The 17,638-nt window shown below is 37.9% G+C and overlaps 1 protein-coding gene across 3 annotated transcripts in view; it reads left to right on the plus strand.

Annotated features, from left to right (window-relative positions):
- The window catches only part of LOC100759179 (contactin-1), a 285,961-nt gene that overhangs the window by 203,423 nt on the left and 64,900 nt on the right, over positions 1-17,638 (plus strand). For all 3 annotated transcript variants that reach the window (XM_027396333.2, XM_027396336.2, XM_027396334.2), the window contains exons 14-15: positions 1,111-1,292; positions 9,272-9,392. In XM_027396333.2, coding sequence (XP_027252134.1) covers positions 1,111-1,292; positions 9,272-9,392 — 303 coding nt within the window. The remainder of the gene's footprint in view (positions 1-1,110; positions 1,293-9,271; positions 9,393-17,638) is intronic.

Raw genomic sequence — 17,638 nt, forward strand, 5'->3', positions numbered from 1 at the left:
CAACAGGCCACACATGAAAAATCTTTACCTAGTAGGGATGAGGGCTTCCCATAGCTGCATAGATGAATTCCCCCTCCCTAGTCTCTCCAATTTATATAGCTATTCCCTCTATGAGCCTCATTCAGTTAAGGCAGGGATCTATGTAACAGGTGATAGGGAACTGATAAATACTCAGGTGGTCTTGTGATGCTCCTCATCCCTATATGAATGGTAAACACAGTCAACAAACTCATAACAGATAATCATTTGCAAGAGATACAGCTGAACTACTCAAGAGGGAGGTCACTCATCCCAGAGGACAGTCACTTACAACAGGGCTTTTTATACTCCCACTGATAACTTTGCATTATTTTGTTCATGGGTCTTTAAAAACTTATTATTTTATGTGGCTGAGTAATCCAGTTCCTCTTCCTTGTCTTCAGACCCTGATAGTCTGTCTTCTGCTAGATATGTTTTATTAGTGAGGCTTTCCACTGAATTTTTTAATAGATATACTGAAGTTTTCATTTTAAGTTTTATTTTAGTTTGGGGTTTCTTCAGTATTTATATCTCTTTATTGAATTATATTTTCATATCTCCTGATGCGTTCTCCTTATTTTATTCAACTGTTTATATTTTATCGACTTTCATTTTAATATTTACTTGTGTCCCCTTTGAGCACCTTAAACATATCTATAATTGTTCTTTTGAATTAATTGTCTTGTCATCTAAGTTGGTCTCATTTGGGATCATTAATGTGGGTTTAATAATTTTTGGAAAATGTATTTTGTTTTGGATTTTGTGTTACTTGGATTGTGTGTGTATGTGTGTGTGTGATGTGTGTGGCCTTGAAAATCTGTAGTTAGATTGTTGTATCTTTTGGAATAAATATCTGGCCTAATTTTGTTGAATGGGCTTTGGGATCTGAAGTTATTACTACCCTTAAACTGCATTGTCAGTCAGGTTTTGGAAGAACAGGGTGGTACTTGAAGTTCAGTCTCAGGGCCACGAAGAACTTGTTTATGATGGATGGCAGAGGTACTCATATTGCAGAGTTTTTATAGTACCAGATAATATGATGTCTCATGATGTCTTTAAATTTGATCTACTCTTTTATTTCAAAACATGTAGATCCAACACGGATCATTTTGGCCCCAATTAATGCTGATATCACTGTTGGAGAAAATGCTACAATGCAATGTGCAGCATCCTTTGATCCTGCCTTGGATCTCACATTTGTTTGGTCCTTCAACGGCTACGTGATTGACTTTAACAAAGAAATTACACATATTCATTACCAGAGGAATTATATGGTATGTGTTTTATATTTCATCTTATTAATATCCCAATGATTCTTACATGTCTGCACTAAAGTTTTAGTTATGAGCCATAGAAATAGCTTAGCAGTTAAGTAGGCCTCCAAGCCTACACACACACACACACACACACACACACACACACACACACACACGAAATTATAGTGAAACCCTTATTTAATGTTTAAAATGATAGAAAAAAAAGCAACAACAACAAATGAAAATATGCTGATCTGGTACTCAGGCCTTGACCCTCAGCTCTCAGGAATCTGAGTCAAGAGAATCTTAGATTCTTAAGACTGGAGACCAGCCTAGGCTACATAATGAGTCCCTGTCTCAAGAAACAAACCAGAAGCAAACAAAAAAGGGGAAAGGAAAACACTAACTTCAAAATCAGCTATTGATATACACAAAAGCTTGAACCAACTTTTTGGGGTACTTTAGAATTTTTACATCACATGATATCTAGATTAATATTTGTAGATTATAATAACTTCATGCTTCAGGTTGACCAGTTGCCTGCACTTCAGTTGTCTGGGCTTCTTCTTCAGGTTGAGTAAGACTTTCTTTAACCAGACAGGGACATTTCTATATAGATGCACAGCATTCACAACTCTCTCAGAATTTATATATATGCCCCTGTGTGTTCACTGTAAAGTCCAGATATTTACAATTTACTGGGACTAACCATCATAACCATAGATCAATGGTAAATATGCAATTTTGGTTTCTGAGCCAAAACTTCACTTAAAATTAACACAATTGACAGAGAACAAGAGATTTTATGTTTTGATCTTTTAAGTCTGAAATGTTTATGATACTCTTAATGTAGATTTGCCTATCATTAGTGAAACTGGCATCACAGTCTTTATCAATTTAATAATTCTTCTTTATATTATTTGAAATTGTTTTTAAAGATTAAGTCCCTGGTTTTTATTGATTTTATTGATTTTTTAAGGAAATCAATAAATCTTAAAGAGAGGAATGAAGTTCTGAGTTAATTTATTAATTTGGTGTAATAAATTTAATAATTTCTGACCTATCATATGGGAAGATGATAAGAAGAGCCTGTGATAGATGTATGGTTTACTAGTTTCAGGGAAGTCTGTAGAAATAGATTTGGGGCATAAATTACCCTAATTATGGGGAAATTTCACATTTAGATTCTAGGTACATTTGTTAAAATGATAGTTACCCCATTTTATTTGAGATTAATATCCACTGTATGAAAAAAAAACAGGAAAAAAACAAAAAATGAGAAAAATAAATAGAAGACGGAAAAAAGACCCCAGGGACTGCAAAAAGGAAGGGACTAGAAACTTGTTTGTTATGCTAAAGGGAAAAAATGAGAGCATAGATGGGGAATGAGTTGTTGAGAGTATGTCTGCTCTCTTTGCAAATGACAGTCACAGAGGGTCAGTAAATAGCTGGCCCTGGATTAGCCACAGAGTGTTTGCTGGCTTTGGGCACCACACTGGGATTCCTCAAGTCCAGGAGTTACCGTAAGCTAACAGATAAGCCAAAACTGTATTTGCTGGTTAAATATGAAACACAACTGAATCACATTAGCAGTGTTCGTTATTAGCACTTCAACGAAATATTAATGAGTTGAATTCTTTTTAAAAAATACAACCTCAGGTTAAGAATGGCTATTATAATTAAATGTATTCATTTCTTCTACATCCCAACTGCTGCTGTACAGTGATCAGAGCAATTCTCTTTTGAACCTCCAAAAGTCCAGCAAAGGATTCTTGGTGTCTTCCCTTTTCAACAAAACGTCAGGGGCAAACTAAGTGACATTTAAGTGAAGGCCTCAGAAATGAGTTTAAGCCATCATTCAGAGACAGTCCTAGCTTCCATGTTCATTGTAACAACTTCTACCTGAAGCTTAGCAGATGAAAATATGGTGGCAGTGGGGATATCAGTAGGGAGGAAAGGGCACAGGTGGCTGTCATTATTTTATCTCTTTGGCTGTCTCTTAAATAACATTTGGATTTTTTTCTTAATTTTGGGAACATTTTAACATAGGGATAGCATGAGTTGGCTTAAAACTATCTGGTGCACCTATGCTGTCCACTAAGTCAAATAAAACACTGAAAAGCAAAGACTTGTACAAACTCAAAAAAAAAAAAAAATCAGAGATGCTCTGAGTCTAAAATTCCATAACTACAATTATTATAATGTTTCAATAATTATTACTGCCAATGATTAATACTAGAATTCATTACCACTAAAATAATCTAGATATAAAGCTTCATTTTTATTACATAAATTTTCACTTCCATTTTATTTAAAAAATCAAGCCTGCTTTGAGTCCAGCATGCTGTTTCCAATTTTGACCACTATGTGGCAGCCTTGTATAAGATTTCAAGATTCACAGCCTGGACTAATTCAAGTGTCAACCTTTATGGAAGCAAATGCATCTCATCATATTTATCAGCACATTGTGATATGATGAGAAGTATTAAATCCCACTGTAATTCTTCTCTCTATGGAGTTCCATGAGTACCAAGAGGAAAGCAGCAAGGCATTACTGTGTTCTTCTTGTAAGCATTTAGGTGGTCACTGAAACAAAAGAACAAATAACACTGTCCTATCATTAATGCTATTACTCTATGTAATATTCTGCATTATCTGCCATAAATTTAGTTTAAAACTCACTGGATATTATGCTTCATGTGCTAATAGCTGGTAAATGTTTTATTTGTACTTGAACAAAATTCATATCTAGATAAAACATTAATAAATTAGCAGTTTAATACAATAATTGATTAAAACAACTTATCTGCATTAAATTGTTCCGCTAAGGGTTAGTGGCAAATAGTTATATATTTTCAATATCCAGTATTAAATTACTGCTTTCTAATTTAACAGGCACTTACTTTCTGAAAGTATACACACAACTAAAAGTAATTTAATTATGTTATATTATAACCCTTCTTTTTCTAAAAAGAACTTGGGGTTATCTATCAAGGTTTTATATATATATTGTATTCATATATGTGTCATATTTATACACATATATTGTATTCATATATGTGTCATTTTATCCTTCATTCACGGCAAAAATTATTTTAATTTTTGAATATTTTATAAACTTGTACTTTGAGTATGTTTGTGAGTGTGGGAACACACATGCTATGGCACACTCTTGGAGGTTACAAGAGATCATTCAGGAGTGAGTCGATGCTATTGTGAATGTCTCAACTTCAAAGATAGGAAAACTGAATATTAGATAGATAAAATAAACCAAAAGACATAAGCTCAAAGAACTAGTGTTTTTCTGCTGCTCCTGTAAATGTCATTCATTCTGGTTGAGATATAATATTAATGCCTATATCTACTTAAATAATTCTTTGCATGTTGGAAACACAGGAAGACAGTATTCTTCAACTTGTATTTTATTCTAAAATCTTGTTTAATGACCCATTTACAATAATATTGTCCACATTAATTTTGTCTTCAGACACTGGTAGCAGCCTTTGCAGTATAAGGCAAGTCCAGCCTATACAGCATTAGTTCTAAATATAAACTCAGTGGGGATCCTAGAACATCTTCAGGTTTTTAGGGTGTGTGTTTGCAAGTGTAAGGATGTGCACTGGCTGTCAGTTTGCTTGCAGGGGTGAGGCTTGCATTCACTGTCAGTGTATTTGTAGGGGTAAGGATGTGCATTGGCTGTCAGTGAGCTTTCAGGAGTGAAAAATGTATGTTAGCTGTGATCATTACACCATGCCATTAGAAAACAGATTTCTTTCTTTACGGCAGTTTTCTCTTTCCTTTAAAAAGAAACAACCAATTATGTGAAACAGGGCATTAAAAAGCATTTGAATTTGAGAAACAACTTTTTTATACTAGAAATCAAACATAGTATTGATCCTGAGAAAGAATTGTACTGCTAGAGAATAAAGAGAACAGAAAGAGTAGAATTAAGTTCGAGCAGAAATCAAGCAAAGACTTAGCTATTTTTATTGTTTTAAATGTCACTGGCTCTAGGTTGTCCAGAGCTATGGATAAACAGCATGAAGTCAGTAAAGAGGGTTTGGAAACTCATCCTGAGAAGGGTTAGAGTTAAGGTATAGCAGAGGGGACCAGAGTAAGTCGTTCAATACCAGAATTGGAGATTAGAACCTTTCATATCTTGGTAAGCATGATACACCTTAATGTTATACTGCTCTGGGTGTCATCTCACATAACTCCTGCTGGTTGTTGTTATTGTTTTGCTGTTCACTGTCATCAAACAATTAGAAAAAGATGTGCTTTATAGTTGAGCTAGCTTCTTTAGAAAACTGAAATCATCAAATGAAAACTGCATCAGCCAAAGTTGCTGCTTAGCAAGTCACAATAGTCGAGTCCTTAAACACTTATAGATAATGGTGCTAATGAAGGAAATTAAGCACATACAGCAATAAGCCTTTCTCTTTTGTGTATGTTGGGGTGTGGAAGGGATTGTCTGTAGTATGGCTACATGTACTCATGTATGTGTACACAGGTGGAATCCAAAGAACAACTTTGGATGTCTTTCCTCAGGCACCATAAACTGTTTTTATTTAACGTTTTTGAGACAGTGTCTCTCACCAGCATGGTGCCTATAGGCAAGGCTACCTTGGCAGAAATCTCCAGTGATGGGTTCAGGTATATGCCACCATGTTTGTCATTTTTACTTTCTGGGTTTTGAGAATTGAACACACACATACACACACACGCACGCACGCACACACACACACACACACACACACATTAAAAACTGTGTTTAGCAGAATTACTTTCCCCAAGAAAATATAATTAAGACAACAACATACAATAAAGGTGGTGAAGTTGCTCTTAGGAAAATGTGTGTGTGTGTGTGTGTGTGTGTGTGTGTGTGTGTGTGTGTGTGTGTGTGTGTGTGCGTGTTACTGAATGGCAAAGAACCCTACGCAAAGAACTTCCCTCATTCCTTCTTATGTAGACACTGAGAATTCTGAGGCTAATGGGAACCAATGGAAACCATATGAATTAAGCCATATCCAAGTTTTCCTTCAACTCTAAAACAAAGTATAGGGCTCAAAGCTTTGGTATAATGATCCTTATTAAAAAGAATGCTTAGCAGGGAGTTCAAACAAAATTCTCATTGTGTGTTTTCTTTAAAAATCGGTCAATTGATCAAAACTGAATTCTCCAGTCACCCATCTAGTTTGTGTCAATATTTCCAGGCAACCCCAGAATGATCTCTGAGTAACTACAACTCCCCTTACACGTGTTTTTAATGTTAGATGGTATAACTTACTGAGTTTTTCAGTGTTCAAAAATTTAGACTCAAGTAATTAAATTGATGCATTATTAAAACCAATATCGATTTAAATATTGACTATGAGAGAATTACTGTTAGCTGGATGTGTGAAAATATAGTTTGTGTGTATTAAAGAGAATGGCCCTCTTTTGAGAGTCACGGTGCTGTCATAAAAAAGTTGCTGAGACGTTTAGTGCAGCATCAAGATGCCAGTATTCCCAGTGTTCTGCATTAGACCGAATTGTGCTAGATAGAAAGACACCAGGCAACTCAACAGTGAGACAGCACAGTTACAGTGAGGAGTTCATTACAGGAGAGAAATCAGTTGCTGTGGGATGTAACTGTTCTATTTTGACACTTCACATGTTTAAATTTAAAAAAGAAAGTAACTTAGCATAGTATCTGTGAAGTCCAACTTCTACATATGCAAGAAGGAAGCTAGACCTGGCTATCAGATATGAAAAGATTGCCTTGGAGTTGATTAAAAGTTGTATCTTTCTCACATAAGTTCCAGCTCAGAGTGGATCTATCTATGCATGCAAAGCATTTCAGCACCCCGCAGCTCCTGCAGTACCCCTGCTGTTAGAGGAGCCTTGGAGTGTTGTTAGTATATGAGGCTGCCTGTGGTGTGCCTGCTGCTGTAAGAGGGGCCAAGGAGTGCTGCTAGCATGTGAGGTGCCTGTGATGTGCCTGTTGACATTAGAGGACTCATGAAGTTCTGCTGGCATGTTCTGCTGGCATGTAAGGCAGCCGATGTGTCTGCTGTAGCTGCTGTCTAGCAAGCCAAAAGCAAAGAAAAGTCTTGCTTCGTGTATAGCACATTTACTAGGCATATTTAAAAATTTCTGTTTGTGTTTACCAACTGCATGTTTTAAATGACATGCCTTGCACACGCCTTTAATCCCAGCCCTCAGGAGGCAGAGACAGGTGGATCTCCGTAAGTTCGAGACCAGCCTGGTCTACAGAGCAAGTTCCAGGATAGGCTCAAAAACAATACAGAGACCCTGTCTCGAAAAACCAAAATAAATAAATAAATAAATAAATAAATAAATAAATAAATAAATAAATTGCGGCTTGGTCAATTTCAAAGGCACAAAGCATGCCTTGTGTTAACCATGTTGCTTTTTTTGGCATGCTCTTTAAGTCAATTTGTTCATATAGATTAGTAATATTTTAATTTTCTTTACTTATTGCAATAATTATTTTTCAGTTAGGGTATGGTGGAGGAGAAAGCAAGAAGTGGGCATTTATACATTGAAAGTCTTTTGACCTAAACTTGGGAGACTTCTCAGTGGTCAACCACATACACTCTCTGGAATACCCCCGAGCTTTGCTATCACAATTTCCAGGATGTGATTCAACTCTCCTCATTTGAAGGGAAGAATTTGTGACTCAGCCAAGCTGTGGCTTTTAGTGAAAATAAGTGAACATTCGCATCTAATTTGTGGCTAGAATGTGCTGAGACCCATGGTCTTCACTTGCTTTGTAAGCGTTCTGTCAACCACCAAGCACCCCAGCCTCTCCTGAGGGTGGAAACTGTTAGCTGCCTGTGTAAAAATGTCCGAAAATATTTCACACATTCATGCTCTACTGGAAAGATTATGGACATTTTCCCTCTGCTTTCCTGCTGTGGAGTTTCAGCAACATGCCTTACCACATATAGAGCAAGGAGTCTGCATGTTGACTCTAACAATTCTTGCATGAGCCTGTCACTGCCTATTTAGGCTCTAATATTTAAGACAGAGCTGATTCTTAATTGGCTTAAATTTAAGATTCTACCAGTCATGGGGGATGTAAATGTGATTAAATTGTGACCAGGCTGTTGATAGCTTTGACTCTCCACCTCCTCAGTCATGGAAATAGTACAAATCCAAATGTTTGCAGATGAGTGCATCAGAGAACGCAGCACATGGTAGAACCTGTGGTAGGGCAGAAAATACACACACACACACACACACACACACACACACACACACACACACACACACACGCACTTTATTATTATCGGGAATAGTCTTGAACAAGACCCAAATCCTTGTGTAGATTATAATTTGATGGCAAGTTACATTACAGCAGAATTTACATCCATTTTGATAGTTCTGTTTTTAGCAGCTTTATAAAATGAACTGTGGAACATCTTGAATTTGGTCAATTCACTCAGCTTTGCAAAACTAGATTCACAGTTCTCAGCCATGAAACATTTATTTACTCACATTGATAGCACTACGATTCTTAGACACTGGCATTTTTCATTGAAAGTACCAAGTAACACTGTATGAACCGAATAGGTTATATTTCAGAATATAACATAAATACATATGCACATGAAATAACAATTAGTGGTAAAAAGAGGTCATGAAGGAGAGTGGGGAGGGGTTCATGGAAAAGGAACAGGGAAATGTTACATTATAATCTCAAAAGTAAAAACAATGAAAAGCTACTGATCAACTAAGTCCATCCTTGGGTTCTTTTTGGTGTTGCTCACTGACAGAATGTCAAACACACCAAATCTCAAAAGGGCTGACGTTCTGTTTCTTTAGTTTCCAATTGTAAAGTTGAGGCTAGAGCAGAAGCTGAACAATGACATGTACTTTACAGGCCCATCACAGATGCTTCCTAGTAGGAGAAAGCAATTTACCTCCATATCCTAAATGCGGCGTGGTTAGTGGAAATGCTCTGACTGAACATGTGCTGGTTTTGCCCATAGCTCGATGCCAACGGGGAACTGCTCATCCGAAATGCCCAGCTGAAGCATGCAGGAAGATACACATGCACAGCACAGACCATTGTGGACAATTCTTCAGCTTCAGCTGACCTTGTGGTACGAGGTAAGAGTTGCCAACAATTCAAATGAAAATAAACCCAAGGTATTTGATGTTCGTAATTTGAATAGTCTTCTGGTAACCCTGGATATCCAGATTCTCATGTGTTTATACTAAGGTTCCATTTTGCAGATGTGTTTCTGGCTTCCTCCCCACAGCTCGGGATGGCTTATGCCAGACAAGTAGTAAGAGCCCTCATTCTGTTTGTATCACTGACCACGTGTCTTCTAGTAAGCTACACCACAAGCCTCTTACTGACCATGTTTAAAGCTAAACACTCACTAAACTCCTTGCTTCCTTTTAATGCTTTTCAGTATGTGGTATAGTATATTTACCTTTTTACTTCAACTGGGAAAAAATTTTCATGGGCCTTACTTACCTTAACCACAAATGTGATATATTTGTTGTGACTGTCTTAGAATTAAAACATGGATTGATGCATTACCATGGTGCTGTGTATTGCTGATTTTCCACTTTGCCCCTCTGCTGTTGAGGAGGATGGCTTGGAAGGAGAGACAGTTGTGGACTGTTATTCACTGGTTCACTGCCTGTACAAGGAAGGCATTCTTCTTAGCTCAATTCCAAAGACATTCCATTGGTTGACTGCAGACGCTTCACCTTATTGTCTTCCCGTTTTTTGTAACCAACTCCAAATATCCACCAGCTCACAAAATTCCTTAGTATTTTCACATGTATTCTTTGATCCAGCAGTCCTGTAATGTTCTTTCTATATCATTTGTTGCCCAAATTTTACCACCTTTAGAGCCTGCCCAAGTATTAGGTTAGAATTTCTCTGGTGGCTTACATATGAGCCTCTCTCTAAGCCTCTAGAATTTCTATACTTTTACATCAACCTGTGCATAACTGTATTATTGTCTACTATAAAAATCATATGCATTTTGACTCATATTTATCAAGTCACATAAGACTTTGAAAATTTTATGATGTCTTTTTTTGTTAATTTTTACACTTACTATCTTTTAACATTTGAATATTATTTAAGTGCCCATTGTTTTAGGACATCTTTTCAAAGTGAGACAAATACTTAGTAAAGAAAATATTTGGGGCTTGTTAATCTTAATTCCTCTTTCGGATCCATATAAAAGCGATCCCCTCCCCAGCCCCACACCCATCTGAATTCCCCTCTAGAACAGCAAAAACCCTGACCAGCATGAGGCAATGCTGAAAACCCTTCAGTCTTGTGAAGGTTTAGCAAGGACCTGGTTAAAATTACTTTATCCAAATGAGTTCATTTATCCATTCCACAGATCATCTACTGTAAATTAATAAAGAAAACCCCAAGTCCAAATAGTTCCAGCTTAACAGAACCTCATGTGGGTTCAGCATCTTCATTTCCAGTAAATTCTTGTTTAAGACACTGACCACCTTCACAAGTTATCAGAAAAAGAAACAAATTTCCTTTCCTTTCTCACCAGACACTAGCTGCAAGTCCATTTTTGGCAGAACCCTAAATAAGGATCTTATTTAAATTACTTAGCATATTTTAAGAATAAGAATTAATGTTACCTGAGGGTTCATGTCACAATGCTTGAACATCAGTGTTCTCATGATCATGGTAAGAACATTATGGTGATATTAGCATACACTATAGATGGTGTTTTATGTACACATGCTTAGTAATTAATAATCTCCCATTGTATATATTTTTACACAGCCAAAACTAATTTTTAAAAAAATGTATAATAGGTAATATGTGGAAACTTGAAACAGAAACTTTTTTCTATAACAATTTTTGGTTCTAGCGAGAAGTGTGCCTGGCAAGAGGCTAGCGAGTGCACTCAGGACATGCATGGTGCAGCAAGTCAGACCCTGGCAGTGATGGATGCTGTGTAGGGCAATGAATGGTGTTTCCACTCCGTGCAGTCTGCTCACTCACAGTCACTCCAGTAATAGAAAGATGTCTATTCTTATAACAAATAGAAAGACTTAGTTCTTCAGAGCTTGTGGATATCACAATATCATAGTGTAAACACTGTAGACCGGTAGTTGTTGGTTTTTTACTCTTTGCTCTTACACTTTGGACTTTTTGGTCTTTTAGGGGCCTTCCACCGGCTCCTAAATAAATCACACATGGAGGCTTATTCTTACTTATGAATATCCAGCCTTAGTCTGGCTTGTTTCTAGCCAGCTTTTGTTAACTTAAATTATTCCAACTACCTTTTGCCCCTGGGCCTTTTTCTTTTCTTCAGTATATGTTACTTTCACTCTTACTCCATGGCTGGCTGGCTGGCTGGCTGGGTGGTTTGCTCCTAAAGTCCTCCTCTCCTTGTTCTATCTTTCTCTTTCTTCTTTTCCCAGATTTCTCCTATTTATCCTCTCTGCCTGGCAGCCCTATCTATCCTTGCTTCTGCCTTTCTATTGGCCATTCAGCTCTTTATTAGACCATCAGGTGTTTTAGACAGGCAAAGAATCACAGCTTCGCAGAATTCAACAAATGCAGCACAAACATAAGTAACACACCTTCAAATAATACTCTACAACACAGAACTTCTAAATGTTTCATAATTTGATTAGAGGGTGAAGGGCTAAAGAGTTCTCAACATTGTGTCTCATAAAACTGATGATGTTCTTACTAACGTGTCCACCTAATTCTACTTTTGCTTCTAGTTCAGGAAGTCATAAGCTGTGTAATTACTCATTTCAGAGAGAAGTACAAAAGAACTAATAAATTTCATGTAGTGAAACCCAAGGATGCTTAGACTATAAATCTGAGCAGGCATGATGGCACATGCCTTTAATCTCAGCAGAGTGGGAGGCAGAGACAGATGGAACTCTGCGACTTCCAGGATGGCTTGGTCTACATAGACTGTAAGTTGCATTTGGAACACTAGCATGCATTCAATACTTTAATAACAAACACCTATTTATCAAAACATAGTGGAGTGTATAGCTGCCCACTCTTTCCTGAAGTTTGGCTTTCTATGCTCTCAGCTACCCAAGGTCAATAACATTCTAAATATAGTAAATAGATAACTTCAGATATATGTAATGCATGGTCTTTAATAGTATATGCTTCCAAGTAGCACAATGAAGCCTCATGTTTCCCACTCCATCTGGCCTGGGATGTGAGTCACTCTTCGGTCAGTGGATGATGTTTTATAGCAGCAGTTCTCAATCTGTAGGTAACAACCCCTTTGGGAGTGGAATGACCCTCCCTTTAAGAGGGGTAACATAAGACCATCATAAAACACAGATATTTACATTACAATTTATAAAGGTAGCAAAATTACAGTTATGAAGTAGCAACAAAAATAATTTTATGACTGGGAGGGGGTCACAACAACATGAGGAACTGTATTAAAGGGTCCCAGAATTAAGACAGTTGAGAGCCACTGGTGTATAGCCTGCCCACTTGGAGTTGCTTAGTAACCATTTGTTGTATTCGTACAACCTTTATCTTAGTTAATAATGGTTCCAAAGCATGAAGTTTCATCACACAATAACTCCATAATTTTGTATTCGTTATTGATCTCTTCATGTTCCTAATTCTTAAATTAAAATTCACCATAAGTACATGTGTATATAAAATTTTCATATAGAATTAATATATAATGCTATCTGCAGTTTCATGCATTCCTCATAGGTCTTAAAATGAGTCTTCTGTGGGCTGGCACACTACTGCTTCTACCTATGCTGGACATTAGATATGAAAAACAGCTTGCTAGACTTAAGAGGGACTAATTGTAATTCATAGTCAGGCAATCAGGTTTTGAAACACAGGTGCAGTGCCATTAGATGTACTGAACCTTGTCAGGAGGAAGATCATTCTTCTAGGAGTGCCACAGAAGTTTTGAGTTTTGATAACACAATGATTAGTATGTGAACTATTCTGTATCAGAAGATTGAAAAAACAAAAGCATGAGTATTCAAACACAAGAAAGAACATAAATCTCTCTCTCTCTCTCTCTCTCTCTCTCTCTCTCTCTCTCTCTCTCTGTGTGTGTGTGTGTGTGTGTGTGTGTGTGTGTGTGTGTGTAAACTCCAGAGGAGTACTTGAGACCTTTTTTTTCAGGAACCATCTCCCTTGTGTTTCTAAGACAGTGTCTCTCATTGACTTGGAAATCTCTAGTTAGGCTATGTGATTGGTTGGTCAGCAAGACCCAGGGATCCTCCTGTCATTGCCATCTCATCTCAGGGATTATTCCTGTGTTCTACAACCCCCAGATGTTTATACAGTTCTGGGAATTTGATTCAGTCTGTGTGCTTTTGTAGCAAGTAGTTTACAGAGTCGGCTATCTCTGTAGGCCAAGAATGTGGACATTTTTAAACCTGTATTACCTTGAAGAAAATGAATGCAGAACAGAAAATTTGGTGCCCCACAGCATACATGCATTTATGTGTGTATGCATGTGTGTGCACTTGTAACATTAATGAAAGAGTGAGTGTATACATGAAGCTTCATGAAAGTCCTATGTATCAGGAAATAGAGCATTCCTTTTATTATTTCAAATTAAGTTTAGAAGGGGCAAAATTAATTAAATCTAAATTCCTCTATATGGATCTATTTTTCATTACTATAACATAATACCTGAACTAGGATCGTGTATAAAGAAAGGAGGCTCATGTACATCATAGTTTAAGAGGTTGGAAGCCTGCCACTGCCACTGGCTCAGCTCTTCTGAGCAGTGAAGGACACACATAGCATGGAAAGACACACGTCACATCTCACTTGTGAGTGTGTGTTGGTCATACTGTGAGCCCGATATCAAAACAATCAGAAAGCAGCACCCTCCATGGCTTACTATCTCACAATGTGCCCTATTTTGTATAGTCTCTCCATTGGGAAACCAAACTTGTCAAGCGTAAATCCTCAGGGACCCACACAAACTATATCCCAAACCTTAGCAGCCTCTAGACAGACACTGCAGGGGAAGGTAACTCTGAATCTATTGCAAGGAGCATTCTGCTTAGAAGAAACTGCTCTGCTGCATGCTGCTTAGGCCTGAGGAATAAGGAAAAAGGCAGCATTGTTGACTGAAAACAACTCATCAAAATGGTCCCAGTATTTATAACAGATGAGGGTGTCATCTGTTATAACAAACTGCAGCACTTGAACATATTTAAGCACTGATTCTGTATAAAGAAGAGAGCAAAAACCATTGTACAGAACCTGACCCCACCAGTTCTACTCAAGCTGGAAGCCGGGGCTTGCACTGAGCTAGCCTTTTCACTCTTCCAAAGCTGCCATTTCTGTAAGGTCTGTCTGTCCACATTGGAAATATTCCCATCAAAGTTTATGCAAGAGTAGCAATTATCTCTACAGGAGGCTTTGTGCTCCAGAAGTTCATTTTACAAAATTCAAGATGTGGATAAACTCTGACAAAAAGAAAAAATGGCTCTCTCGAAGATGAGAGTCTTCCACTCAGTTCTCTCATGATCCCAACACACTGATAAATAAAATGTGAAATTATGTCGAAGACACACACTGAGTACCTGAGGAAGCCTGTAGCGACAAGAAAATCAAGAGCAAGAAATGAAAAACAATACGACTCAAGCCAAGAGTTCAGGGTATAGTGAGTAAAGTACAACTTAAAAGAATCATGCTGAAATTAGGAAAATATCCTGGGTCAAAATGGTTCTAAACAATAAACTATAAAAAATTCAGTAGTTAGGAGGGAAAGGAAACTCCTTTAAGTGGTGTAGAAACACAGTCATTAGAAATGGAAATCCAGCCTCTCAGTGACAAAGGGTGGGTTATAAAGAGGCTACACTCGATAAAATCATATTTCCACATAGAGAATCAAAAATAAAACACTGAAACAAATAAAGGCATTTCGTGTGTAAATGAACCCATGGCATGTACCTCTGGGCTTAACCACTTGGGGACCTGAAGCAGGAGGATGACTTGAACTAAGAACTTTGACACCAGCCTTTCAAATACTGCTAGACAAGACCTCAAAAAAAATTGGAAAAGACGCTGAGGATGTAGTGGGAAATTCTTGTTTTTCGATGGAATTAGCAAGGAAAAAAATGAAAGAGGAGAGAAATGCATTCCAAGATATGATGTAGACAAGTGTGGGAAGATCAAAGGCAAGCAGGGTCCCTCCTGTGCAAGAATCACAGAAAAAAATTAGTAAAAACAAACTTCTGAAAACCAAAAGTAAATGCAGTGTTATACAAGTAATACCAGTGAAAAGAATCTTCCTTGCAAAGATACAACAGTACACGGGCAGTAGGTTATTTGGTAACAATAATAACAAGATGACCAGGATGCTGGCCCACAAGATGGTCCCCAGTGACTCTTGTTTCCTGGCTCAGCAACCTGATTGTAACCTCTGTCATGTTTGTTTACTCTGTGGGTCAGCAGACGTGATGTTTCAGGATCCGTGGTAAATAACATTGCTGGTTTTGCCCAGCGGTCTGCGTGTCTCAGTGTGGGCTGAAAGCTGCCATATCAGGAGCAGATGTCAGTGGCCCCTTGGAGAAGTCCACAAGAGGGGGAAATGTGCTTCCCCCATACCCCAAGCTGATTTACCAGTGACTGGAGAGAGCCATCTAGGGCAGATGACTATTGCACATTCATCAAGGACTTCACTTACTCCGGGTGACACCCCTCCCTGAAGGCATGTGTGACATCGTCAAAGTATTAGAAAATGCATACTATTTAGATCTTTACCGTGGGAATTGTTTTGTATTAATTTAAAAGTAACTCTTGCACTTTTGATATTTTATACTTCTCACAAAAATCTACCTTAAGAAGACTGCTAAAAATTTGTGTCTTCCTTGTAAAAAACAAACAAACAAACAAGCAAACAAACAAACAAAAAACCTTAGCTTCCTGTTGCAGTTACAAAAACCAACAACTTGGAAGCAGTAAAGTCTATTCTCATTCTTGATCTCACACATTTCAGTCTATGATCTGTTGGGTTCGTTGTCTGACTGGTTGCAAGGCAGAATATCACCTCAAGGAGCATGAGGGGAGGCAACCTGTACATCTCATGGCAAGCGGGAACAAAGAGACACTGGACTGAGGCCCCCATACCCCTCAAGGCCTTCGCCTAATAATTGATCTTCCATTCTGTTAAGCTCTGCCTCCCAAGAGGCCCACTAACCACCCCCAGTGACCAATCCCTGAGAAGCTAAACTACAAATCCATGAGCATTTCAGCTGCTTCAACAACTGAGTGAGCTTTGTGAGCCATCCCTGTGAACATCTTTAAAGCACTGTGTAAATCCAACCTTACTTGCCATAAATTACTTGTTATCTGTTACTTTTTTTCCTTATTGCTACAAAAGAAAAGCAACATTGAAAGTGAGTGGGTATTTTGGATCATGATTCCAGGGTACAGTCTGTGTTGGTGGGAAAAGTCATTCCACCAAGCATGGAAGGCACAGTGGCAGGACCAGGAGTGGCTTGTCACATGGCATCGCAGCCAGGAAGGAGAACAAGGATTGCCTGTGCTCAGCTTATTTTCTGCTTTTTATGCAGCCCAGAGCCTCACTCAGCCCTTGGGATGGGGTTGCCTTCAGTTGAGATGGAGCTTCCCACCTCAGTGGCCTAATCTAAATAAATCTCCTCAGGAAAGCCTAGAGGTTCTACATCCCAGATGACTCTAGGTCTTGTCAACTTGACAACAAAAATAAATCATCAAATCATTCATGACTAAAAGGTTAAGTCAACAACTTTTGGGTTACTTAGCATTCTAAATGGAAAAATCAGGGATCTTGTGTATCAATGAAGACAAGGGGGCTCAAAAGTTTTAAATTTTGTAGAGTTCTTTGAGTTAGGTCAAAAATTAAATTTCTGTAGTACTTGGCATAAATGTTCAATTGTTAAGAGCCCTTACATCTGATTTATCATGATTAAATTATCAAATATGGATTTATACTAAAAATATTATTAAAGCATGGCAGGCTGAAATTATTTCAAAGGAACTTCAGATCAGTCAGTTAAATTATCAGGAAGTTAGGGAGAACAGGCACAAAGTTTACATGTAACACACATGTCAAATGAGGAGTACAGGTACAAATGCAACTTCATAAGACATATACATCTCACACACACAGCACACACACATCACACATTCACATACCTCACACAACATACACACTGCACAACACCACACACATAACATACACACCACACATACACACCACACACAGACACACACACCATACACTTCATACATACACCACACACACACACACACCACACATACATGTATGCGAATGCATACACATACTACACACACACACACACCACACACACCAGGTACAGAGATGTAGGCAAGA

The sequence above is a fragment of the Cricetulus griseus genome, chromosome 2, assembly GCF_003668045.3.
Source record: "Cricetulus griseus strain 17A/GY chromosome 2, alternate assembly CriGri-PICRH-1.0, whole genome shotgun sequence".
NCBI classification, from domain to species: domain Eukaryota; kingdom Metazoa; phylum Chordata; class Mammalia; order Rodentia; family Cricetidae; genus Cricetulus; species Cricetulus griseus.